This window comes from Anser anser (assembly GCF_964211835.1).
Source record: "Anser anser genome assembly, chromosome: 4".
In the NCBI taxonomy this organism is placed as follows: Eukaryota; Metazoa; Chordata; class Aves; order Anseriformes; family Anatidae; genus Anser; species Anser anser.
The window spans coordinates 76,535,462-76,563,121 of NC_139724.1; the positions used below are offsets into that span (position 1 = coordinate 76,535,462).

Consider the following 27,660-nt stretch of genomic DNA (forward strand, 5'->3'; position numbering starts at 1 on the left):
GTGTTCATTATTGTCAGAAGTAGTGGCTGTGTAAGCACTTTTGACCCGTTATCCTCGTCCCTCGGTCATCCTGATCCAGAGGATCTGCTGGAGTGTACTCTGGTTCGCTGGTGTCCACATGAGCGAGCTTTCTTCTGGGTGAAAGCTGGAGAAAACCAGGATGTTTGGGGCAGTGATTTATTTTTCTGTTTGGTGCTCCTGTGTGTGAGCTTGCAGACTGTTAACTTCCTTTGCCTTTTTTGTGTTGGATCTGCCCTGGAGTTAGGAAGCCTGTGTAGGGTTTCACTCTGCACTAGCTACAGAGATTTGGTGCGAAATTTTGGTGGTTTTTGTTTTAGTTGCCATTATATTATGTCTGCAGTGCTTCAAATAAATATTATTTTTGAATGACAGAATAGGACCGTTAATCATATATTATTTTTTAACTGTAGTGTTCTTCACAGTCATACGTAACTTGGCTTCAGTGCTTAAATATGTAAAATAAAGGTGCTTTTGGGTACTATTCCAAATCAAGCCACAATGCTGTCATTTTCATTTTCATGTTGCTGAAATGCAGTATATTATTTCTGTCATTTTTATCTTTCGTTTACTTAGCTTGTCTGCAAAATCTAATAAACCACTGTAAAGAGATGTTTCTGGCCTAATTAAAAATACCTGACAATAATTCTTGACAACAAACTTGCTACCTGAAGGAGAATACTTCTGGATGACAAGTGATAGACAGCATATAGAGCTGAGTCAAGGGAAACCCAATTTGTTTCACCATCAGATTTCTTGATAAGTTATTAATGGAGATAAATTAACCGTGTTTTGTCTCTCCCGTTTTTCATTTCTCAGCCACGAATACGTGGAGCATCTTACAGACAAGCGGAGCTTTGGTGCAAGGAGGGTATGGTCACAGCAGTGTTTACGATCCGAGTACAGAATCAATTTACATCCACGGAGGTTACAAGGCATTCAGTGCCAACAAGTACAGGCTAGCAGATGACTTGTACAAATACGAAGTTAATACCCGTATGTGGTAAGTACTTCTTGTTCCTGTGTACCATCCCCTTCCTTTTGTTACGTTGTGGGCAAGAGGGTGGGTTACCTGATAAGGGTGCAGTAGTACAGAGTTACTTGCATTCAGGATAGATAGTGTGCTCCTTTATGTGTTATTTTTATGTCTTTTATGACTCGAGAATCACATAATCACACATAATCAAGGCTGTAAACGAGCCAAGAAATCCGTTTTAATCTATTGTTGTATTAAAGCTGGAAAGAGAAATATTTGATGGGGTTTTCTTGCCAGCAGTACAGATTCTGCATAGGAGCACAGTTTCTGCAGTCAAGTGAGCGGTAATTCATTCTGCAGTTAAGACCACAAAAGAATTTCAATTATAACCCCATTTTCTTCAAACAGTGTAACTGTTTGAAACATTTGTTTCTTAAGTTGGAATCTTCTGTGAGTGGTTTCTGCCCAGGGGTGAGTTTTATTAGAGAGCTATAGCAAAACGTCACAACTTTGAGCTATGGAGGTGAAATACATTTTCTTCAATTCTGTGTTTTTTCTCAAGTTTTTTTAAAGGCTCCGTTCAGATAGGAGGCTGGCCTTTTGAATGAACATGTGTAATTTTGAGTCACCATATTGTTTTTTTTTTCTTAGAGTTTAAAATAGCTTGTGTGTCTGCAACAACAGTTGGTGAGTTTTTACTGATGAGTAAAGTGACTAGTGACAAATTTCTAAAAATCTTCCTCGCTGCTCAGTTGTACACGTGGTAATAGCCTCACTTCCTTTCTTAGTTCATTTAATACTCTCGTTCAGCCTGGCAAACCTGGCTGAACAGGCAGCAAATGTCACAAGTGTGACAATATTCTCCCAAAGAATTCCAGCACCAAATTCCTTTCATTGCATTCAGTTTGTCAGCCTCCAGAGGACTGGCAGAGCAGGCGAGCGGTCACCCTGCAGGAGGACACCTGCTGTCTGGTCATCTTTATCTGTAGGTTTTTTGGTGTTACTGACTTCTTCTTTTGTTCCGAGGATTTCGTGGTAAGGAAGGGCAAAAAAGCAGTCTCCTAATCCTTATTCTGGCAGGCTTGTTTCTCCCCGTTTCCCTCCAGTGCTTTGACTGCCGGTTTTGCAGTCTGACACTTGTGGTCCTGCTCAGAAAGCCCCGTGTGCTGCCATACTGCAGCTCATGCCCTAGGAATGGGTCCCCAGCCCCGTTTCCTGACTATTTTGCTGTGAAAGTCTCAGCTTTGGTACCTGCTGCCTTCGGGATGCTGCTGGTCTGCAGAAGTGTCACCGGCACAGCCCGCGAACCGTGACACCGCTGCCTGCAGCACAGACCTGGTCACATCAGGGTTTTCCTGCAGTCACATCCTCTCAGAATAGCAGGAAAACTCTACAAAGGGTGACCGCTTGTGGTCAGTGCTGTTAATCACGCTGATTAAAGGTGAGGTCAGTGGCTAATAAGATTAATGCCAGCCGTGGTTTAATCACGGGTGAGGCATCGAGTTCTGCAGGTGTTAAGCTGCAGGGCTCCGCTGTTGGCAGCTGCATAGATTTCCTTGAAATAGTTTCGTTAGTTTTGAACGAGAGATGATACCCAATTTAAAAGAATGATTTAGGTTCCTATAAATTTAATACTGCCTGGGCTGGAGTCTCCCCAGACAGCGTCCATATCAGCAGGTTTAATTGACTGAGCCCTGTTAGTGTGAAAACTTGATAATCCCTAGGGAAAGAATTGATGATTAGGATCCAGAGCTTTGGAGAGATGCCTTCATAGATGTATTTCTCCTATAAATTAGAAAGCAGATTGGAATGTGAGTGAAATTACAGGAGGAATTGAACAGTCTGGTGAGAAAGTTAAGTATCTCATTAGGAAAACTAATTAAATAGGACCTCCACGTTACTTCACCACGTGCCCAAATCATTCCCCAGCTTGGATTTAGGGATTGATTTGACTTTGCCAGGTCCTAATCGGTTTCCTTAATGCATATATTCTTATTTCTGAAGGACAATTCTTAAAGACAGCAGATTCTTTCGCTATTTGCACACTGCTGTGATAATGAGTGGAACCATGCTGGTGTTTGGAGGAAACACGCACAACGACACTTCCATGAGCCACGGTGCTAAGTGCTTTTCTTCAGATTTTATGGCATATGATATTGGTAAGTTCTTGCAAAAATAATAATAAAAAAAAAATTCTTAGAGATTCACAAAGAGCTGTCTTCAGGAAGACTAATTTACATGCTGGGTATATCATACCAAATGCTACTAAGCGTACTGCAGAAGAATGTGTAATCAGGAGAAGCACATTTAGCTTAGTACATATTACCAAGCAAATGAGCTGCTGCAGTGATTTCTAGGCAAACAGAGCAGCAGTTTCGTGGTCAACAGTTTGTACACAACCTTGGGCGTTAAAAATGTTCTCGAATAGAACGCACGTTGTTCGAATGTCTCGGCCGAAAAGCTGTAGTGAGATTCTGAGCGGGTTTTAATCTGTGAGTTAGGAGAAATGCAGGCTGTTAGGATAATAACAAGCAGAGCTGAAGCTCAGCTTGTCCACTGCATGCTCTTGTTTTAACTGAAGGCTGGCTCACTTGCTTTGCTGTGCTGTTGGTAATGTCAGTTAGTTTGTGTATGCTTTATAAGCATAAATGTCCCCATAAGTACTATTTAATCATAAAGCTGAACAGGCGGGTTTTACTTTGAAGGATTAAGTTTAGATGAGGTTGAAGAGCCAGAAGAGGGCAGCATTTATTTGAGAGAGATAGAGAACCATTAAGAGAAGAAATGAAATTATATGAAAGAAGGTGCATGCACATCCAGATAATTCACGCTGGAGAAAACCACTGTTCTGTGCTCCTATCACATTCTACCTTCTGCTCTTATTCCTTGAAATGTGGGATCTCAGGATTGATTCCCTGAAATATTCACATAAACTGTCTGCTGGGGTGGCACTCCTGGTTTGTGAAAGGAATGTGCCAGGGAATGGATTACCTGGGTTAGCAGGGCTGGGCATCCTTGTGGCATTTTGCTGTCTGCTACAGGGGTTGTTCCCCTGCTTGCTTTGATTTCACACCACATCCCTGTAGAATCTACTGTGTGCTCCTGGATAGGTTTGTTTTGAATTTTTACTTGAAAAACATTTTAATTGGGGTATTTTGACAGGCACAAGAGAGAGTAATTTTTTTTAAGGTTGTATAGCAATAATAATGGATTTTTCTTAATACGTCTTGTTGTCTTCCCCGACTCATTGAACTGTTTATTAGATGTAAAACACAAATGACATTAATTTGGAAAAAATGCATCAGTTGTGGTGTTCGTTTTGATTCGGTGTAGTTAACAGGCAGTTTCTTTTACAGGAAATAGTCATTGTAGTCAGCTAGCATAGTTCTTACCAAAAAAAACCCAAGAATTGGAGCTTGCATTGATTGCACTCCGCATGGCAGGGGTGGGGGACCCTGTGGTGCTCCTGTGTCCTCTCATTCCTTAGGGAGAGTCTCAGGCTGGAAAGTGGAAAGAACAACTCTTCAGAAAAAAATAAATCACTTTTTTAATTCCCTTTATGGCAGGGCAGCTTTGCTTGCATGTTCTGCCTCATCTCAGTGAGTAACACAGTGGGAAATGGACCAGGAGCACAACCAGGAACACCCTAGGGTGCTGGTAGGGAGACTGGAGAAAATCAGAATAAATATTCAGCCTAAACTAAAGGCCTCAAAGGCAGGTCAGCTCTTTAACTGTCACCATTAGAACTTGTTTCTGTAGGGACCTGTTTTATTTATCTCATCAAATTTTTCTTACTTGCTCTCCCCAAACTTCTGAGCAGTCAGCCCACGTGCACTGGGTGTCGTGAGGACGTAGAGTTGTTTTTGTGGGATGCGGACAGACGTTGCCGAGATGTGTGCTGAGATTCTCGGGGCTTTGCAGATCAGGTAGACCTGAAAATAACACACTAATGATTCTTATCCTTTTACCTAGCACTTGACCAGGTTGGAGCTTATTCCATCCAAACTTTCCAGCTAATGCCTGGTCTGAGAGGTTTGGGGGTAACAGTCCAGCTGCCCCTACCCGTGAGCATTCCCACTGCTTCTCAGGACGAGCTTTTGGGTTGCCTTGACTCTCAGGTTGGGCGAGCACTTGGCTAGAGCAGGCTCACAGCCTTTTTCCCATGTCCTGGGCGCTGCAATGACCAGTTAGCACCTCGTGTTCCCCAAATGAGTCTCTCTGGCCTTTATAAAAGAGTTTCCTACCCTGGGGCAGTTTTGTCTCTAGGGAGACAAATCTCGCATATGGGATGTACCTAAAACAAGAATAGAAACTTCACTGGCAGCCTGTCTCAAAATCCACTTACTGTAGTTTAAGTAACCATTCTCTTGCATTTCTAAATAAGCTTTTAATTTTATTATTTTTTAATATAGTGGGAGATATTTGTATAGTCTATACTCATGTTATCATCTCTCTTCCCCACAGGAGAGAAATTAATTTTTTTTCTATTTATCCCTTCAAAAATTCAGTTCTGTTGCCAAGCATAGAAAGAGGCTGGATGTTTTCAGGTCCTTTCATATGTTTTCTGAGCATATGTGTTCTATTTGAGTAATATATTTAATAAAATCCTTTGCATTGTCAGTTTTAGGGTTGGCTTAACTCATAAGTCAGGAAGGAGAGAATTCTTTGTAGTTTCAGAATCAGTCATTTTTTCCAGTACTTGATCTTCTGGTAAAGATGGGAAAGAAGCTTAGAAAGCAAAACATTCCAGGCCTTCTATTAATCTAGAAAAATATGTTTCTTGGCATCGCATAATTCACAACTTGCTGGATAAAAATTGCAAATTGCTGTCCAATTTTGCTGAAGTCTCCCGTTAAAAATTGGAACCATGCATGCTTGTCTCACAAGTGATGCTGGGCTAGGTTAAATTCTCAAAAATAGACCAAGTGACATTTAAAAATAAACTTCAAAATCATAATTTACCCAAGCATTAAACCCCCAAACTGGGCCTTATGTCATTTATTTGTCATCACTTGAATAAAACTTTGTACAGGTGCATAGTTTAGGGTCAGCTTTCTTACCGAACAATTCTCCAAATTAAATTTCATAAAGAAAAAATGAAGTTGTTTTTCCCTGCTCTCTTGGTTTGTTTAGGTACTAGTTTGGGTCTGTGGACTTTGTTTTTTCAGAGGCACGGTCCATGTAACAACAGTATTATCTTGTATTAAAAATCTGCAAGTATTTCGGGGCTTTGTAGATCTTCACAGCAGATTGACTTTTCTGCCTTAATTGCATAAATTACACACAACTGCCTCTGGGATGTTAGCCCCCAAGGTGATCCCATTCACCTTGCAAAGCTGAAGTGGTAGGAATTGGACTGACTTTTCCTGCTTTTGTTCCTTTGATTGCTCAGTGGGTTATATGTTTCTTAGGTTGTTTTCTTTTTTCATGCTGCCTAAAGGAAGAAATTACCTGAGAAACCAAGTAAAAAATGAAGCAGAACTTATAAATGTTATGCTAATAGAAAAAAATGGAATAATCTCACATTATATTAAAAGAGAAAAACAACCAAAAATCCTTAAGCTATGATGACTGAAAAATATTTTTAAAAACATGGATATCTACCCTCTAGGAGTATAAATGCAATGAAAAAAAAAAAGATAAGTCTCTGTTCTCAGTGATACTGGTTTGGGGCAAAATTGCAAATAATTCACGTATAAACAGATAAAAACTGAACTTGTTATGCAGTGAAAAATTCCAGTAGTAAATGAAAAAAAAAACACAACTCAAGTCACCGCCGTTTAATTACACGTGATTGCCAAAGAGCTAATAATCTCTTCTACATGAGGCCATGAAGCTTTCCTTGTTCAAGAACTTTTCTTTTTTATGATCAGTCTAGATGATGGCACAGAGCCACTGCATCCTTCCTTTCCCCTTTTGTCATACTGTGGCAGCTGGGGTGAAGGCAAAGTCGTCAGTCTTGCAAAAGAAGATAACACAGAGCAGTTTATGAAAGCACTGTTTCACTCCAGAGATTTATGTTTTGCTGATGGGTAGAATCGTCTCGCTGTAGATTAAAGCACTTTGGGATCTTTCAGGAAGAAAAGTGCTACCTAAGTTGAGTCATTAATGATGCCAAGGGTGCTTTTCTGAAATAATCTTTCCTTAATCCTAGCTTGCAATAAGTGGTCTGTTCTTCCTCGCCCGGGTCTCCATCACGATGTGAACAGGTTCGGCCATTCTGCTCTGCTGTACAACAGGTAAGGACGCAAACAAGCTGCAGTGCATTGGCATTTCTCATACCTCACTACACTTACACACCTGTGTACATTGCTGCCACCTATATGGGTGCGTGTTGAGATACATATATTCACACTATATACAGAGTTTATCTGCGTGTGGATGTGTAAGGATGCCGAGACCAGAGGGTTGAGTTTCCATTGCAAATCTGAATTTTTCAGATCTTCACTCGTCATGTTTTCAGTACATGCCTGTCCCTATCAGCCCTTCTTCTGCACTTTGAACTGTCTCAATTCAATTAGCTCTTGAAAAAATCTTTTGAAAAAATCTGTTTTTCATATTTCTGTTTCCTTCTGCTTGTATTTAGCCTCACTGGCAAGTTTTGTCTCTGAAATCCTACTTTTCCTTGTGGTGTCTAAACTTGGCTGCATTTTAGTTTACAGAGCGTATCGTGTGGGGACCCAGGGGTTGGACTTGATGATCCTAGTAGGTCACTTCCAACTCGGATATTTTGTAATTCTGTGTGGCTCTTACCTGCCAGTCACATGATATATAGAAATTAGGTGAAATCACAGGTGAGATTTTTAGTGTTAAGCATTATATCACTGTAACAATGTCTGTGCTCTCTGGTGAGTGGCTGCTGCTGTGTTTGAGTCTGTCGAACTGAGTTTGAGGGGGTCTTTAGGGACAGGGTATTTCTTAGCAGTGTTTCATTCTAGTTCCTTCACCCTTTGAGGATATTTCTTGTAAATCAGGAATATTATGTAAAGCACAGTGTAAGTTAGGTAGAAAACTTCTGTCAACTTTTAAAGGAATATGTGCTTCTAGATACTCTTGTCTCTGAAAATCTTAGTATCTGTTTCAGTGTACACTGAATACCAGTTGTCCATTTGCTCCCATGAAGAACAGTTAAGCCTCTGCACCCTTTTCTGAAATAGGATGAAAGTACTGTTTAAAAATACTCATTATTCATCCCAAACTTTCGTTCAGTTGCATCAACTCTTCTACATCAACTCTTCTTCACTGTCTTCTTAAATATACATTTGCAAACATTGATGCCCAGTTTTTCTGAGGTGGTGTATTTTTGTGTAACTAATGAAATCTGATGTTATGCCTAAAGCAGTTGTGATGCTAGAGAAGGTTTAAAAACAAAAACAACAACAAAAAACACCTTTTTTTCTAGCCTCAAAACATTATTTTGTTTTTTTCTTTAGTTGCCACAATGGCTCTTTGCTCGGTTGCTAACAGCCAGGAGAATAACTGTGGTTTTGTCGCAGCAGCGTAGCAAGACGTGACAACATTGAATTGTTTTGTCACAGTTCCCGAATGCTGGTTTAATGGTGTGATACTGTCTCCCCCATGTTGGCCTCCTTTCCTTTCTTGCCACTGTTCTCTACAGCAGAATCCTGCCCTTCTGCAGCATTTTATGTATTGTGTTAATCAGGTGTCACCCAGATTTTTGCCCTAATCTTGGATAGGTTTGACTCTGTCTCAAAAGCCACGTACTGAAATTCTCTGGCTTCTCTGTAATAGTGCAACTTGACTGACCTTTTCTTTAGTGCCTTCCTTAAGCAAGATCTATTTATTTGGATTTATGCACGCTGGAAAATAATAAAGCACCTTGCCCACACCCTGAATAAAACAGAGCCGCAGCAGTGCACGGCCTATAAAAACAGGCACAGATTTTTAGTTCTTTCCTTGCATTTTGTCTAGCACCATGTATATATTTGGAGGCTTCAATAGCCTCCTCCTGAGCGACATCCTGAAATACACCCCGGAGAGATGCGAAGCCTTCGACAACGAAACAGCCTGCTTGCGAGCGGGCCCTGGCATCCGCTGCGTGTGGGCTGCCACCTCTCTGGGCTGCGTCCCCTGGGAAATGGCGACGGTAAAGCAGAAGCAAAAGGTCTTTGAGGACTGTCCTTCCCGGCCAGGTATGTGTCGCCCTTTTCCCGTTTCCCTTTCCAAAGGCACGTAGGGATATTTCCCTTTCCAAATTCTGTCTTGAGGTAGTTTTATGCTGTTATGGGAATAAGCTCAAGGTGGGGGGCTATGGTTTTGTTTCTGTACGTGCCCCTGAGAGACCTACCTCTGCCATGGGCATGTTGGCATCTCTCACTCCATATCTTTTCGTACCGTACTGTACCGCCTGTGCTTACTTTCGCATTGCAAACAGACATTATCAGCCAGGAATCGGGCCCGGACCTTTGCTCTGTAGATGGTTGCTTTACGAACTGACCTTGTGAGAGCCAGCAATTCGCTGACGATCGCTGTGGGGCAAGGGAGGGAGGGGGTCTGGGTCCTGTGGTGTTGTCCTGGGCTCTTCAAGGGAGACAGCACGAGGAGAGTTTAAGGAAAGTTGCTTTATTTTGCCTTCTACAGTCTTGTCTGGGTGAGGGCATACAGAAAGAACATTTGTTTTAAGGTCTGATTCCTGTGTTCTCCCGTATGATAACTTTTTAACAACTTTTCAACAATTTATCCCAATGCATTCATTGCTCTGAATTGAATTATATGAACCTTGATTCCATAATAGATTGTAGCCTTTAATTATTTAAAAGAAATTGATGTAAAGGGACATTGCTTTGATGGGCTCTCAATGTACAATAAATTTTCACAAAACACAGGCGATAAGCAATTGGAAAGATGAAGTGGAAAGTTCAAGCTTTGCATGAAAATGCTCCACGTAATTGAAGGCCAGGCTTTCAGCAAAATGGGCCTGCGGTGGGAGATATTCGCTGTCCTTGTGAAATGTCCTCTGGCATCGTTTGCGTGTGCATGGACTGAACTCGCGTGCCCCGTCTTAGTTCACCCGCTTCAATGTCTTGGTGCATTTTCTTGCTGTTGTCTTTTAATGATCCTCGGGTACTAAAAATGATTGATGGCGCAAATGAATGCGGTTTTCTGTCCGTTCAGTCAAATGAAAGTATCCGATTTGCTAATAAGCTGATAACGGAAAATCTCCCGGCGCTACTGTTTGGTTGTATCTTTTGCTGTATGTAATCAAGTTCTTAGAGCTCTGTCAGGAAATGCCTGTTTTTGGTCATGCAGGTTTTTTTCTTTAATAGTTGTAGACAATGAAAAATGTGATCAGATTACAGACTGCTATAGCTGTACAGCAAATACAAACAACTGTCAATGGTGCACTGACCAGTGTATCTCAATGCATAACAACTGCACAGAGGAGCAGGTAAACTCTCTCTATTACTTTTGTAGTTTACGTGTAGCCTTTGAAATAGCAAATATCCAGGTGTTCACCCGTCAGTATTATGAATCCTGATGTTTCTTTATTTCCAGTGCATGTGTAGCTCTGAACAGCTTACAGAGCTGTATTTTCAAATTGGTCCGAGGGCTTTTTGTGGGACTCTCTGCTCGTTCAGTGAGGAGTATGGCTAAGGGCAGGGGAAGAGATGGGTTTCATCATCACTGTGATGGAAGGTTCACCAAGGCACATAGCCACTTGGGTTTGCTCTTAGAGCCCTCCCTAGAAAAAACCTAACCCTTTAATAAAAGCTCTAGTGAGGAAGATGTCCCATGCCAGCCTGGGGGAATATCCTGAATGCATGCTACGGGCTGTCTAGCGTCACAGCCATTGAACATACAGCTTGTCCTTTGGGTTTGAAATGTCAGCTGTAGTGTGCCAGTCTTAGAGAGTTACAGACCGACACCGCATGGATGGGAAAAATCTTCACCTGTGCTGTTTATTTTAGGTTCCTATTACTGCTTATGAGAATTGTCCTAAGGATAACCCTGCCTATTACTGCAGTAAAAGGACAAGTTGTAAAAGCTGTGCCATGGATCAGAACTGCCAGTGGGAACCTAGGAATCAGGAGTGCATCGCTTTACCAGGTAGGTGTTGCTTGGGTTTGTGTAAGAAACTCCAAATTCACCCAGTTGTGTTTTTTTTTTTAAACAAATCCGTGATCTTTTACGGCTAAACTGGAATAAAGAATGTTGTTTAATCATACCAATTTTGGTATGAAACTCTATTTCAAGTAAATTTAGAAAGTGTGATGGAATATTTTTCAGCCCCAATTGTCTGAAGAGAAATGTGATCATTTGTATAATTATTAGCCTGTATTTCATCTCTCTCTTTTCATTTGATGAAAGCAGTACTGTTGATATAATAGGCTTCTGTAAGGTATTGGGTTTAATAATGCATGCCATTTAATTTTAGAAACTAGAATTGTGCAAAACCAGAATGGCACATACTGGACGCATTAGGCAAATAACACTTAAGTGCACAAGGAAAATTCTCTTATTAGCGAGTTTCCAGTGGGAGCTCATAGGAGTTGATTATTAGTCCCCTCCACAGTAACTTCTTTTTTCATGGTGACTGGGAAAGAAATGCAGCATCTTCAGTGATCGACATTGGCAGTTAATAAAATGTGGAGAAGGGAGAAAAGCAACACGGACAGGACATATAAATGGGTATGGAGAAACTTTGCCTCCTAAATCTGTTGGGTCTGGACATGTCCAGGTCTGGTTTCTGCTAGTCTGGGAGAGTGACTAAATGAAGAGGCTTCAGAGAAGAGCCATGAGAGCGAGAAAAACATCTCTTAATGAGACAGGTGAAGAGCCTGGGGTGTTTAATTTCTCGTAGAAAAGAAGAAGGGGTAAAAAGCCCATCTGAAAAAAAACACACTTGAGAGCTTTTCAATCTGTTAGATAAATCTAAAGCAAGACTTTGGAGGTAGACATCAGCACTACAGAAATTCACATGGAAAACGTCTGTTGTGCTTCTCATAAGTGTAGGTATGAGTGGGGGGAAGAAGTACCACAGAGCTTAAGGATTTCTTCTGTAGTGGGCATGGCTGCTGTTAAGATGAAACGGGGATTAATGTTGGAAGTTTGGTGCTGAGGATAGAATTAGCACAACCACCCTCTTCTGTTGAAAGGTATCCTTACAGCTGTGGGTGAACAAATGGCTTTAACCAACAGCAAGATTTGCTTTTCTTCACTGTTTTTTTCTGAAATGATTTTACTGTTTGATGTTCGAGTGCTTTGACTACCTGCTGCAGATAACCAAGTGCTAATGTCACACTTCAGCTCCCCTAAGCAGCTTTCTTCTCTGTAGGATTTGAGCCTAGATGGCTCTAAGCATGCCAATGAGTCGCGCTGGTTTTGGATGGGGCTGTAGGCTTTGTTTTAGGTGGAAGAGCTCTGTCACCACTTTGAATGTTGTGAAGGCCACTTGCACCTTGGTTTTACTTCCTTTTTTCCCCCCCCCCAGAAAATATCTGTGGAACAAACTGGCATTTGGTTAGCAATTCCTGCTTGAAAATTACGAACGCGAAGGAGAACTACGATCACGCCAAGCTGTCCTGCAGGTCCAATGGTGCTTCGCTGGCTTCTCTCACGACCCAGAAGAAGGTAGAATTTGTTCTAAAGGAGCTGCAGAAGATGCAGTCTTCGGTGAGTGCTTCTCTTTTATGTCCTCTGAGTAATTAAGCTCTGACTGTGGAAGAGACCTTGCTGTGGTATTGTATGCTCTGCGCAGAGCAGACATGCCTCTTAACTGAAAAGGACTGATTTTTCTTTTGAAATTCAACATACCCCATGGGTGTTTCTGAAGAGAAATTGTAGAGAATGTAAATGGGAAAGATAAATACAAACATACACGCTGCCTCAGAGGTATCGCTTTCTGTAATGAAATCACGTGCGCATTTCTCTTGTGGGATACACGACCGCAACAGGAGTGTGAGCGGTTCTCCTGTGACATGTACACAACGTTTTATAAATAAAGGTCCCTTTGGGGACACCAGAGGTGTTTAAAGTAAAGCATTTAAAGTTATTTATTCCGTTCAGGAAAGCACTGTTTAAAATGTCAGCTTCTTACTCTGCAGACCTGCTTGGCTCATTCGGAGTTATTTATGTTTGATTTAGTGGCAGGTGCTTTCCTGTCTGAGCGAGAAGTGAATTGGAATCTGTCCCTCCTCATGCAGCAGTAAAATAAATATTTTTTTTTCCAGTCACTTGCGGAAGAGCAGAGGCATTCAGGGCAGGTTGTGTAGGTGGTGCTAAAGCCCTAGCAAAGAAGGATGCTGCGCAGCTTCGCTGAAAGCCTGCTTTGAGCTGCAAAGCTGCTATGGCTTGACAGCGTGTCAGAGTGCCTCCTCTTGGGTCTCAGGGCTGGCAGTTAGGAAAAGTTTTATTTGGGGAGAAATGAGACTGGAGGCAGGTAGGATTGGTACTTTTCAGAGAAGAGCATAGTTAAGTACTGAAGAGAAATGTTGCCCTTTCAAAACAAGAGCGTTTTCTGCTTTGATCCCCTTTGTGATTTTAAAGTGGCGCTCCAACAGTTACAGGGTTTTGGAGGGGATTCATTTTAGCCAATGAAAGGTAAGGGACAATTCACTCTGGGTGGTTTGTTAAACCTTTTGTTAAGACAGAAAGCCAAGCCTGGGATATTGTAAAAGTATGTGGTTCTTAACAGCTCCAGGAACAGTTAAGTGTAGTGTAAATTCCTAAAGACACATGTCAACCTTTCCATAACGGTGCTTGAACCTTTATGCTAGAGGAAACAAAAAAAATTCACGTCCATTTTTTTTTCTTCTACAGTATCCTTTAAATGTGAGCCCTAGAAATCGAAGTAGACTATTAGCCCTTCTAAGCTGATAGTAGTATTAAGTGCTTGTAAGGGGGGGAAATGCCTTTGCTAAAAGGCCAGCCGACGTCTGGTATTTGAACTTGTGCCACTCAGTGGCACATGGTGCCGTGCTGGGGGAGGCTGCGCCTCGCAGTTCCTCCTTTTTGAACTAAGCTCTGGAGAGATGTTTTGTAAAAAGAGGGAAACGTGTCGGTGTTGGCACGTAGTGCTGTGTAATGTTGCTGTTAGGAGCTGCGGCTCTAAGGCTTAAGAGTGCATAAAATCCGTTTGAAGTAGGCGGCTGTTAGGCAGCGAGGGAAGATGTAGGGTCTGAAGCCTTCCTGGGACAGCTGTGCCACCGAAGCACTTTGCTGGAGAAAAGATTGGAGCAGGAGAATAACATACTGTACCAATGCAGTTAAAATGCCTCTCCCCAAAATAAACCTGTGCCAAAAAATAAATTGCCAGTGGAAAGAGTTGTGTTAGGGTTTTTTCATACCAAGGTGGTTTTTTGTTTCTGTTTTTTTTTGCCAGTGGAGCAATACTCATTTAGATTTGACCTGCTCTCTCTCTCCTTTCCTCCTCCACCCCCGCATATACACACAAACAAATAGCAGAGCTCTCCTAGCAAGCTGTAGAATAGGTAGATGGTATTATTTAAATTATGTAGGCAACTGTTAGTTTTCTTCCTCTTCTCAAAGTAGCTCCAGATTTTTTTTAAAGTATCTAGCCATTTATAGGAGTCACAAACATATAAAGAGCGACTTGCAGTTAATTTCATAGTTAGCTGGTGTGAATGTTTGACCTGTGCCCCTCCTGGTAGAGATAAGTAGAAATGTAGTTTAAAAAATAAAAAATGGTGTTTCCAGAAGAATTTTTCTATCTCAGTGCCATCTGAATTAAATGCTACAGGGAAACATATTGCTGTAATACGTTTTTGCAACACCAAACCTGTCAAAGTTACTTAAGAGCATTATATGGTGATGCTTATTTTCTTTTAATACCAAAGGTAATAAAGCTGCGTATTAAATCTACCATTCTACTTTATTTCTAGTCCAAAATGTTGACTCCGTGGGTTGGACTGAGGAAAATCAACGTGTCGTATTGGTGCTGGGAGGACATGTCTCCCTTCACAAACACCCTGCTCCAGTGGCTCCCTGATGAACCAAGCGACGCTGGATTTTGTGGTTATTTAGCTGAGCCTTTCCAGCAGGGACTGAAGGCAGCAACATGTATCAACGAAGTCAATGGCAGCGTCTGCGAAAGGGCAGGTAACAATAGCTCCAGCTAGTCTGTCTCGTGGTGGGCAGGTTGACTGATAGGTATTTATATTTCCTAAAGAGTAAACAGGATCCCATTCATTATATTTACAGCTGGCTGCTTCGTGACTTTGCCAAAGAAAAGTGGTTCTGAGAAAATGTCTCGTGTAGGTATTTCAAACAAAATTGGACGTTTTATAAATAGCTCTACACTTAGAGTGTTAACTCGAAAATGCTTAAAGTACATTAGAGTTTAATTACTTTTCTCTACATTGCATACCTGAATGTGACATTTAGGTTAATTATGGTATGGAGCAATCTACTGTTTAAAAATAAATAAATAAAAGCTACTTTCCAATTGAATTCCCCTTCCTCCCCTGCCATGCTCCATAGCCAGAGGAGGATTTTATCAAAGTTTGAAATTAATTGGGCAAGACACTTTGGAGATACGAGAACTTTGAAAAAGAAGCTATTTGCTTTTGGGAAATGTCTTCTAGCTTTGTTGGAACCACATATCTTTTTAAAAATGGCTTGGTCTGTTAACTCTACGTTATAGTTGATTATTTCTGAATACCAATTAGTGCCTTTTTAAATTTTAAGAAAGTTGGCGGATTACGTAACATTTGTAAGTGAGCTGCACCACTTTAAATTGTTCTTTGTGGAAGTGCAGGGTGCAGATCATGAATGTGGAATCCTAACTCAACATTTTGTCTTTATCGTATTTTGTTCTGTTTGAAGCTTTGACTTGTTTTTATGGTCTGAAAACAGTCACTTAAAACTGATGATGAAGCATTGGCTCACACCATAAATTCCTGACTTGGTTTTGCTTTCGGTACTCATTTTATGTGTGTAACCGATCAAATAACTTAAAACACATCCCAGTGTGTTAATTTAAAAAGTGGAGCTTCTCCCGTCAAACGCTGGAATGGGCTGTCCAGGGAGGTGGTGGAGTCCCCATGCCTGGAAGTCTTTTCCAAGTTTCCTAATTCTGTGATTCCCAGCACTTTGGTTGGGAAAATGGCGAAGGACCACATCAACAAACCTATTGAAATATAAAGATCACAGTTATAATACCATTTAACTTGTTTTCTGTCCACCTTAAAAAGCGTTAGCACTCATGGAGGATGCATAAGAGAAATGATGTTACAGTGCTTAGTGCATTTCGCATATTTACAAACAAAATGTTTCAAGCCCATGATACTGAACTATATTTCAGTCTGAATAACCTACCTAGGGACTCATTACTTGTTTCTTTCTGGGAAAAAGCTGACTCTCGCCCTCCTGCCCTCAGCTAACCACAGCGCCAAGCAGTGCCGCACGCCCTGTGCCCTGCGCACCATGTGCGGGGAGTGCACGAGCGGCAGCTCCGAGTGCATGTGGTGCAGCAACATGAAGCAGTGCGTGGACTCCAACGCCTACGTGGCCTCCTTCCCCTATGGGCAGTGCATGGAGTGGTACACCATGAGCAGCTGTCCGCGTGAGTAATTGCTTCTGCATCTTCTTTCCCGGTACAAAAAAGACAGGGATCTACTGGAAGGAGTCCAGCGGAGGGCCAAAAAGATGATACGGGGCCTGGAGCATCTGCCCTGTGAGGAAAGGCTGAGAGGCCTGGGTCTGTTCAGCCTGACGAAGAGAAGACTGAGAGGGGACCTTATAAATGTTTACAAATACCTGAGGTGTGGGAGACAGAGGGATTTGGCCAACCTCTTCTCAGTGGTTTGTGGGGACAGGACAAGGGGCAATGGCCACAAAATGGAGCCCAGGAAGTTCCAATTGGGAAAGAATTTCTTCCCGGTGAGGGTGACGGAGCACTGGGACAGGCTGCCCAGGGAGGTTGTGGGGTCTCCTTCTCTGGAGATATTCAAGGCCCGTCTGGACGCCTACCTGGGCAGCCTGCTGTAGGGAACCTGCTTTGGCAGGGGGATTGGACCCGGTGATCTCTCGAGGTCCCTTCCAACCCCTACAATTCTGTGATTCTGTGATCTTAGCAGGTGCACTGAAGTCTTGCGTTTGTAGATGTTTGCTGGCAGAGTTACGCAGATCCATTATCCTGCACGGTTGTATTCAGAGGGTTCTTCAAAAATAACAACTCATGACCCCAAGAGCTTGCAGTGTGCAGCTCGGTCTTGCGGCGTCCTCTGTGTCATGTGAAGAGTTAAAGAGAATCCTGATTACAGGGACTATCAGTTCAGCTAAATGGCAGATAGTCTAGACTTTCAGCTGAGAAGATGAAATCTCAACTTTTTCTTTTCAGAGGGAGATGTACTTGCTTCATTATTTGAATCCCTAGCCTTCAAATTAAAGCTGCTACATAATTGCATGTGATTAACTTATTCTTGCATATCTTCTGTATCTCTTTTATTCGTATGTTGAGCCATGTTAATTTAATATCAGCTCATCAAATCCAAATTATGGTTTACACGAGTGTTTTACTCTGAAGTTTTGTCAGTGAATATGCCACAGTAGGGATTTCTTATTTTAAATAAATGATTTTTTTTTTCTCTTTTTAGATAGAGGTGAGGAAATTGTAAAAGATTTATGGCACTTTGAATTATTGCTTTCTGTTTTCACACCGGGAGGAAAACAGCCTAGAAATTTAAAACGTGGCTGGGTATTTTTGTTTTATTAATTTATGTTGAATTCTTTAGGAGCCATGTGTGGGCAGAGGAGGCAGGACAGCCGGGGTTCTCGGGGCAGCAGAGTGTGTGTGCTCCACAGGAGGGGTGCTGTGCACTCTGAGTTGCTCCATGAACTTCTGGAAGCTGCTGAGAATAAGCCTGAATAGAGTGTTGCAAAACAAGAGATGGAGATAATTAGTTTCAAGTGACTCTCGAAGATGAGTGTGAACTTCCCATGCTGCCAGAGGTCAAAAGTTGGAGGAAGCATCAGGCAGGAGACGAGTAGGCTGAAATAATGGGAAAAAAATGTTTTTCTACTACTGTGTTTTTTTGTTTGTTTATTTTTAAAGGCAAATATTGTCAACTTAACAAACAAGATAGAAATTCTACTCCTTGGAACACAGAATCTGCTGGGGGCGCCCTGCTGGGGACGGGGGAGCCCTGCCCACGCCTACACCCTGGGACATTACATATTTTTTAAGATATTTGGAAAGGAGTAGAAAAGCTTCTGCATATGTACAGAATTTGTCATCCCTGAAATACAATCCCACTTGAGAAAGGAGCCGTGAAAGGGCAGCAGTGCATTTTCCCTGATTGAGTTGATCGCAGATTTGCATGTGGCCCTCTGAGCACCCTAAGTTGTGTTCTCTGTTTCTACTCTGTGCTTTTGGTTTGGATAAAGACTTGAAATTGTAGTGTGTGATATTAAAATACTCAGAACAAGTAAACCAACAAGTAAACCAACTAGTTTTTAAGTCTTTGCTTCTGGATAACTCATTTATAGTCTAGCCCATTGTGGATCAAGCAGAGATGTTTTGTAGGTGGGAACGTTCAGCTCTGTTTTTTCTGGGTTGTATTGGTTGGAAAAACCTTACATATGTATTGCATTGTTTCATAAGTCACTAGTTGGTTCAGTCTTTGTAGTTATCTTAGATTCTGGAATAAATATGCTGATAAAAATGAACAGATATACTTCTTGCTGTGAGTATCTGAGAAAATATTTACAGACTTCGGGGAGAGAAATACTTTAGGTCACAAAAGATATGCAAATCGTTGTGCTTTCACTGTTTCCTGTGTTTTAAGACGGTGACTTATGTCACAATTTGTTTTTTACAGCTGAGAACTGTTCGGGCTACTGCACGTGCGCTCACTGTTTGGAGCAGCCGGGCTGCGGGTGGTGTACCGACCCCAGCAACACCGGCAAGGGCAAGTGCATCGAAGGCTCCTATCGAGGGCCCGTCAAGATGCCAACCCCGTCTGCCACAGGGAAACACAGCTTGGAGCCTGTCCTTAATGTCAGCATGTGTCCTGCGGAGAACAAGTACAATTGGTCCTTTATTCAGTGTCCAGGTAAGTGAGGAAGTTTTAACTGGTCAAACGTTTCAGTGGTAGCAAAAGTTAAATGCAAGGTGAGCGACTTCGTAAGATGGTGGTGATGTTTGTGTTCCCACATGGGGGGAGAAAAAGAGCTTGGAAGACACATGAGAAATAACACGTTTTGAGATGCAAGGAGTTGTAAGGTAAAGTAAGCTCTAGAGATTTGCTTTGTGAAGATTTAGCTGTGTTTTTTTCCTTAATCCATGCGTTATTCTAGTGAGATTTTTTTCTTTCTTCAAACCTTAATTGAGATTTTTAACTTTTATTCACTTACTTGCTTTTGGGGTTCTTAAAAAGAAAAGACTGTTCTTTCCCTGAAAGTTGAATAACTCCTAGTAATGCTTAGGGAGATGCTGAAATAAAATATTTGACACTAAATATATAGAATTAAAATTACTCAACTGCTGCTAAAACCTCTCCTTCCTGTTCCTCCTTGTATATCTATCCCACCTGCTGTTTCCCGACCAGTCTGTCCAATATTCACGTAGTTGTTTGGAGTTCAGTTTACTGTGTGTTGCTTTAAATTCCAAGTTTTCTGTGCACGCTTCTCTTTGATTTCATGTATCTGTAGCAAGACTGCAAAAGCCTCTTTGGAAGTTGTGTGAAGTGGTTTCAGTCAGCCTCTCTGGAGCGCAGAGGTGCTATGTGACATGCTGTATTTGAGCACAAATACTCATCCTTCTCTTTTTTCTTCAGCCTGCCAGTGCAATGGGCACAGTAAGTGTGTAAACGAAAGCATCTGTGAGAAGTGTGAAAATCTGACAACTGGCAAGCACTGTGAAACTTGCATCTCTGGCTACTACGGCGATCCTACTAACGGAGGAACGTGTCAGCGTAAGTGATGCCTTAAGTCTTCCCGTCCTGGAGTCTTTGATGTTTGATTTTTTGCTCTTCACTCATTCCTCTACTATCTTAACTGAAATTATAGCCTGATAATACATTTTTTCTTTCCTGCGAGCAAGGCACAATCCTTGCTTCTTCAAATCAAAGATACAGAAATTGCTTGGTGTGAAATTCTTTGACTCGCGCTGCGCAAGATTAAGATGATTTTTACCCTCCTTTGTGTAAGTTTCAAATGACCACACTGAGAAATGGGTTAGCTTTAGTGTTTGCCAGTCCTGTTTTGAAAAGGAACAGTGTTAATCCCAACGTCTTGGACAAATTTCTGCTTATCTAATTTCTGCATTCTATTACATTTGGTTAATGTCTTGTGCATTTATTATTATAGATGTCTGCTTCATAAAAGGATTGCCATATTTCACTGAGGGGTTGGCTGGGTTTCAGTTGAGGGATTATGTGATCCCTTGTAAAATTGAATTTTAAGTTTGCAAAGAGCTTTTGGTCTCTTTGACACAAAGTACTTTTTCAATTGTGTAACATCCAGTTAACAAAAGGAAAGAATTCTTTCATGAAGGACCCATGAAGTTCTCTTTGGTAATACAGAGAAATAAACATGTGAGATTTGGAGTTTTGTCATTGAACCTTGCAATATTGTTCAGAATTGCTGCAAGTTTTGTAGCATTGTCGCATGGAGACACCAGTTTGAAACCAGCATCCAGCTGTGACAGGTGATAAGCAGGTGTAAGGGAAGATGGTTCTTGCTCCAAAGAGCTTTAATTGAATATAGTTAGGTGGAGTGATTGTAATTGGACACAGCGATGGGAAAGGTAGAACAGAAATAACATTGTGTGGTGTGAGAGTAGTAACAGTGCTTCTGTGACGTGAGCACAGGTGGTTTGTATGCATCCTGGAAGAATAAATTAAGGTCATTAATAAAGAGACACTGAAGACTTTGAGTTGCTCCTTCCAAGTATGGAGGCAATCCAGGAAAAAAAATATTTCGAAATTCATCTAATGTATAGTGCGAGTAGCATTGGCCTTTTGGTTCAAGGTGGGAGTCAGCAGCTGGAGCACACGTGTCCTGCTCGCTAAAGCAAGAAGCAGGTGACGTTTGAGGCTATGAGGAAGAACCCCTCAGTGCACTGATTCAGGAAGGGTATGAAAAGATGAGAGAATGAGTATGAAAAGACTATGAAGACTATGAAAAGAGTATGAAAAGACTCACAATATTGTTTGCCTGGCTGTGCTCTGAATGAGTAGCAGTGGGGCAGGGGTGCCCTACGTAGAGAAAAGGGTGTTGGAGTAGCTGGGGTATGAATTTATGACAGCACAATGACACTGCTACAAAGGAAAAGGTGCATCTTTGACACTTTATTTCAGAACATTATCTGCAAGATTAAATACTGCTGATATTCTTAAACTCATTTTGCATGAAGATAATTTGAAGTGCGGGAATGAATACATTGAGACGGAGTTGGCATGAGAAAATATAAAATCCTACTCTGAGCATTCAGCTTTAATCATTGGATCACAATGTGCCTTTTTCATATTTGTTGCTTTTCTACGCGTGTGGAAATTCAAGAGTATGTTACTTTGGACTCTTTCATATGAGGATTGTCCAAAAATAGTTTGTTGTTGAGATAACGAATGATAGACTAAAGTCATCCAGATGCCTGAAAAAGAAATTAGAAAATGTGTTGAGAGACTGTGGAACAGCATTCATTCTCTATCTGATGAAACTAGTAGCTCATGTCAAAAGTGCTTTGCTCTCAAGTGCTTTGGGCCCAGGTTTTTAATTTGTTGTGATTTAATGCTATTTACTGGGATGGCTGAAGAACGAGGGAGGCAGGAAGTTGGGCAGAAAGACCGACATGGATCGGAAGGGGGAAATCGAGAGTAAATCATCCTATCTGATGCAGCCGGAGTGACTGCTGGCGATGGGTAATTTCTTCGCTCCATGAAAAGGATTCCAGAGGGAAATGCTTCAGACGAGGATCAGCTGATGGGCAGCAGAGCAAACTCCTGCTTTCTGTCTCCTCAAAGCTGTGGTCCCTCCTTCCTTTCCCATCAGTGATGTGCTGATCCTACTCTTCTTGGGCGTTTATGTGCAGTGTTGTGTGCTGCTCTGGTTGAGAGCCCGTGGTCTGTGCTGCAGACAGCTGTTGGTGCTCTCCATCCTGATGTGCAAGCATTTGTGCTTTTGCACGCTTAGAGTCCTTGTTCTTGGCCGTGCGGATCTGCAGCGCCAACCCAATGGCCCCAGCAACACGGGGATCATAAATATCATCAAAACAAATATTCCAGACTGCTGTATGTGGATGTTTGGTGTTTCCAGTTCTGATGACATGTTAGGAGGTTGAGCAGCCGTATAGGGACAGCAGTAGCCTTTCAAACAGGCAAGGCTGGGCAGAGCTGGAAGGGGTGTTGATGCTCTTGGAAAGCCCAGGAGGAGAAGGAAGGGCAGACTGGATGCAATAAGATGCCTTTTCCTGCTGCTCTGTGCCACCGGGGCAGGTGAACTTTGCTGTATCGCTTGTACTTAAGAGTTTTTAACAAACTGCAGTCACCTCTGGAAGAATTGTTTGTGTATCATTGCAGGCATTGGTGTTTGTGGAGCCGGGCAGATAACAACTAAATGGCAGGTAAATCGCTGCTCAGCAGCCGCTTTTAGGAAGTGCCCGACGCGGAGCAGTGTTAATCAGGAAGGGCAGGAAACGCAGCACATCAAATGTAAAAATAGCTGCAAGGTGCTTTCTCCGCATTCAGGATTTTTTTGAATTTTCTGATTAAAGTTCCCCGCGAAAATATGCTAGCGGTAGATAAGGGAGTTATTTGCAAGAGAACGGAAGGCGCTGTTCTGCCTGGAAGGAGATCGCTGCTGCGGCAGCGCTGCTCGACGCCCCCGCGGGTCGCTCGCTGGCGGCACGGGGCTGCCTCGTCCCCCGGGCTGCCTGGAGGACAGCTGAAGCACTCGGCGTGGAAGCGTGGTGCCAGGCAGGTGGGTGCCGCCCTCGGGGTGCTGGCCCAGCACAAACGCAGGAGGAGGAGAGGCGATCCTCTTCGCCGTCTCTGCAAGCCCGTGACCCGTGGTTTGTGAAGAAGGTGGAAGGGGACTCGCTGCGGGGTGGTTCTGCTTCATCGTTCGGGTTCTTTCCATGAGTCCCAGTCAAAAAGCCACTTCCAGTTATCATGGCTTTCTGCTCTAGCATCAGATTCTGGGGGGAAGCTTTTAGACTCCAGTGAGGGTTTTTAGTATGTTTTGTTAAGAGTTTCTTTCCAGCCTCCATAGCCATGAGAACATTTCTCTTCTCTGTATGTGTTCCGCTCCTTCAGCGAATGATCTCCAGTAATGGGGCTCATAGGAACATGGGTAAATAAGGTCGTTGCTTTAAATAGAGATGTTTGAGTGCTAAATCCTCCCGATAAACACGTGGCTAAGGAGCAGAGCGAGGAAGGTCCAAGCGTTAATGCTCTAGATACAGTGATCTTCATCTAAACAACATGAAACTTGAATTTTTTCCTTATCTTTGCGTGCATTCATGTTGAACATTCAAACAAATTTCCGCGTACGTTTTTTAAAGCAGAAGGAAGTACAAGGCATGCTCAATAGTATTAAGAATTAATTTTTAGTGCCGCTAATGAGAAGCGTGTTTGGTTCACAGAATACAATTATTTTGTCAAATCTCCATTCCATCTACTTGTTTCCACAATAGCCCTTTATGCTTCTTCATACTTTGTTCCGTGTTGCTGCTAGGAAACCACTCATCCACATCTGAGAAGCACAATTAAGCATCTCTGATACAACAGAGCTCCCGTTACATGCCAATACAAAGAAGGCATCAAAAGGATTCATAAAATAAGGTCCAAGGTGGGCAAGAATATTCAGGATGGGGAATATTCTGGCACATACCTTGAAATGGTTTAAAACCAAGACAGGGTAGGTTGAGATTAGATATTAGGAAGAAGTTCTTTGCTATGAGGACGGTGAAGCCCTGGTTCAGGCTGCCCCGAGGAGCTGTGGCTGCCCCATCCCTGGCAGTGCCCAAGGCCAGGCTGGATGGGGCTGGGGGCAGCTTGGGCTGGCAGCAAGGGGCCCTGCCCATGGCAGGGGCTGGAATTAGGTGGGCTTTAGGGTCCCTTCCAACCCAAACCATCCTAGGATATTATGACCCACCTCCCTGTTTCTGAATAAGCAGACACCAGCCTTTAAGCATTCTGTTTCCAGCAAGCATTGAGGGATCTCCTCTTCATGGACTCTAAACATGTCTAGTTCTGGGCTTCCCAGTACAAAAAAGACAGGGATCTCCTGGAAAGAGGCCAGCGGAAGGCCACAAAGATGATACGGGGCCTGGAGCATCTGCCCTGTGAGGAAAGGCTGAGAGGCCTGGGTCTGTTCAGCCTGGAGAAGAGAAGACTGAGAGGGGATCTTATCAATGTTTACAAAATCTTAAGTGTGGGAGACAGAGGGATTTGGCCAACCTCTTTTCAGTGGTTTGTGGGGACAGGACAAGGGGCAATGGCCACAAAATGGAGCCCAGGAAGTTCCGCACCAACATGGGAAAGAACTTCTTCCCGGTGAGGGTGACGGAGCACTGGGACAGGCTGCCCAGGGAGGTTGTGGGGTCTCCTTCTCTGGAGATATTCAAGGCCCATCTGGACGCCTACCTGGGCAACCTGCTCTAGGGAACTGCTTTGGCAGGGGGATTGGACCCGATGATCTCTTGAGGTCCCTTCCAACCCCTACAATTCTGTGATTCTGTGACTCTTTCCCTTTTCACGTTGCGTGCTCTGCCATGCCTAGCTCCAGATGAACGCATCTTCCAGATCATTGGCAGAACAGCTCCTGAAAGGCACCTACCGCCTGGAAGTTCTTCCATCCATTATTCTAATTAGAGTCAAGATTACCTCAAAGACAACTTTGTCTCGTTTTGTTTTTGTATGTGCCTCCACTACTTCCTCATGCATAAAGGTCTCGAAGCGTGGCAGCATTAGCGTTTTAATTTGAATCAGGAGCACTCTTTTGAAGCAAACCTCCCGTACGCCCCCATTGCCACACTTGGGGTCATCTCTCAAGCAATTGCAGAGTACATGGAGCTGGTCTGTTCTGGGCATGCCACAAACCTGCTGATGTCTGATTTGCTTTACCCACGACCGGGGGGCATCCAGCTTGTGAGACCAGGCTAAATCTATTTCTAAAGTGCACTGGGGCACTCACAAAGTGCGTTCAGCATGGACATCGTGTTCTCAGCACCAAAGGTTTTACACTGCAGATGCACTTCCTTTGATGACAGTACTTTCTCAAAGGCCTATTTATTTCTAGAAACAGCCCTAAAGGCACCAGGAGCTTTGCTTGACTTACAAAAAACAGTGATCACAGTTTTCTCTCAAGAGTTTTGAGTTTGAGTGAAATGTGCTAGCAAGCCCAAAATTATTCCAAATATTATCTTTTCCTTACCAGTTACGATATCCCTAGTGCTATCTAGCAACACGAGAGGAAGGTAGATTTTTGACTCTAAAAAAAAAAGCCCATTTGGATCGTGATTTCATACAAAACATCAGTCCTGCAACCTGCACTCCCTCCGTGTTGACACACGGTTCTATTTTTAGCAGCCCTTAGTATCACAAAGAAACCAGAGTACCAGAAGAGTTTCCATGTACACTTTAATTGCTGATGTATCGTAGTTTGGCATCTAAAGGACTTAATTGCTTTCAAATCTGTTTCTCTTGCTTCGTTCAACATTGCATCCTTTTTTTCCCCCCCCTGCTCAACAGCTTGCAAGTGCAATGGCCATGCCTCTGTCTGCAACACAAACACGGGGAAATGTTTCTGCACTACCAAGGGAATAAAAGGAGACGAGTGTCAACTGTGAGTTCCTTTCACTTTCTAAGTTGAAATCAAAAGGCCACGCACATACCGGCGTGGAACCCCTTACATTTTTTAATGACTGTATTTATGATGTCTCTACTCATCTCTTCCTGCTGACAGTTGACTAACTTCATTGACTGTGCAGCCAGCCATGCTTCCCCTGGGGGGAGAACATAAACAAAATGATTTCTCGAAGCTTTCTATTTTAAGAACGTTTCAACTGTCATGCAGGATGGATGGGGTGAAAAATAATGCCTCCACCCCCCAAACTATGCACACCATTTTGTTTTAAGCCTTTACTTTATCCTAGTTACTTTTTAATTGGTAGATTTTCAGTCTCTGTTCTGGGGGAATATAAATATATCTGAAACAAGACTTTGACATTCAAGCATTTTAATGGAGCTATTTCAGAGCAACAAATTTGCTGGAGGTTTCTCTGTAACATAACAGAAATGCTTTTAATGTCATGTTAGTGGAAATAATTTCGTTTCAAATAATTTCATTGCCAGGTTTATTTTTGAAGCGTTACTCACATGAGTAAACGTTTATAGGACTAGATCCTAAAATGGACATACGTGTAAATGGAAACTTTAGGTTTTGACTGTGGCAATCCAATTCCATCCATTGTGAAGAACTGTTAAATACCTTCCAAGTGGATGCAAAAGTTAATTTCCATAATTTTGTATTTTATTTTAATGGCATTATAGTTTGCTTTGCAGGGATCTTGGAGATTTACGTAATTTCTTAAAAGCTCAGTACAGCTCAGACCTATATCTTTTATTTGTAGTTGTGTACTGTGTTGGAACAGGTGATGGTTTATGAATTTTAGTGGCTGGGAATAAATAGATCTGAAAAAAATAATTAAAAATATTTATTTTCTTTAGGTGTGAAGTTGAAAACAGATATCAGGGAAATCCGCTTAAAGGAACATGTTACTGTGAGTATAGCTGGGATTTTGTTTGTAGATAACAAATGTATGACGTTGGAAATATATTTAAAATTCAGTTGCCTCAGATCAGTTTAAAATGCAAGGGATTAAGGATAGGACTAGAAAATACTTTTTGAAAACTTCAACTTTCACTAAAGCATTGTTTAAAGAAAACCAGTGTACTCTTCTTGATACAGTCTTTGTCGCAATTGGAACTTTCAGAACAAAATTTTTCTTTTTGTTGTTGTTTTTTTTTTTCCGCATGACCTTGAACTGAAATCTGGTTTTCTGGAAAATACTTTGCAATATATACCTAAGTAAGTAAAAATCAAGGCGTGTTTTTAGATTTTTTTGCTAGTGTGAAATACTGCGGTTTTTATTTTTAATTTTAAATTTTGTTCCATGTTGGGTAAGGCTTCAAAATCGCCATGTTTCCTCTGAAATGAACAGTTGGATTCCTGTGCAACTCAAATATACATTGCCAAGATTCAGAGTACTTAATGGAAACTCTCCAGCTTCTATTTGCAAATACCAGCAATCAGCACACTGGCAAGCATGGACAGATATGATCTTAAATTACATAAAGGAACAAGTCTCCGATAGTATTTTTGTGAAACGCAGAAATTGGCAACGTGCTCTATTTAACAAATTTCAAGTCTGCTTGCGTAGCGAAGCAAGGACACTGATGACATCTCGTGATAATCTATTTGCAAGGGTGACCCACCTCATTGGTGCTAATAGCACTGCTGGTAAAGTGGACAAAAAGGGGGAAAAGAAATTTACAGCTCTCACAAGAACAACCTTGTGCTGTACAATTTCAGTCTCATTTGATTTTCTTCTGTGGAAATTTCTCTCTTAGTGCTTCATAAAAGTTGTAGGTATACATCAGAGGCTTGTCTAGCCCATGTCTACCCAGCAAGGGAGGGCATTAAGAGAAAAACAATACCTGCTGTATAGCTTCATATTTATT

At 42.1% G+C, this 27,660-nt stretch overlaps 1 protein-coding gene across 1 annotated transcript in view; it reads left to right on the forward strand.

Annotated features, from left to right (window-relative positions):
• ATRN (attractin) overlaps positions 1–27,660 on the forward strand; it is a 151,017-nt gene that overhangs the window by 53,137 nt on the left and 70,220 nt on the right. The window contains exons 9-21 of the mRNA XM_083834774.1: positions 838–1,021; positions 2,999–3,153; positions 7,149–7,233; positions 8,927–9,147; positions 10,282–10,403; positions 10,924–11,062; positions 12,447–12,628; positions 14,857–15,073; positions 16,353–16,538; positions 18,796–19,029; positions 19,753–19,890; positions 25,669–25,762; positions 26,647–26,699. Of these exons, the coding sequence (XP_083690900.1) occupies positions 838–1,021; positions 2,999–3,153; positions 7,149–7,233; positions 8,927–9,147; positions 10,282–10,403; positions 10,924–11,062; positions 12,447–12,628; positions 14,857–15,073; positions 16,353–16,538; positions 18,796–19,029; positions 19,753–19,890; positions 25,669–25,762; positions 26,647–26,699 (2,010 nt within the window). The remainder of the gene's footprint in view (positions 1–837; positions 1,022–2,998; positions 3,154–7,148; positions 7,234–8,926; positions 9,148–10,281; positions 10,404–10,923; positions 11,063–12,446; positions 12,629–14,856; positions 15,074–16,352; positions 16,539–18,795; positions 19,030–19,752; positions 19,891–25,668; positions 25,763–26,646; positions 26,700–27,660) is intronic.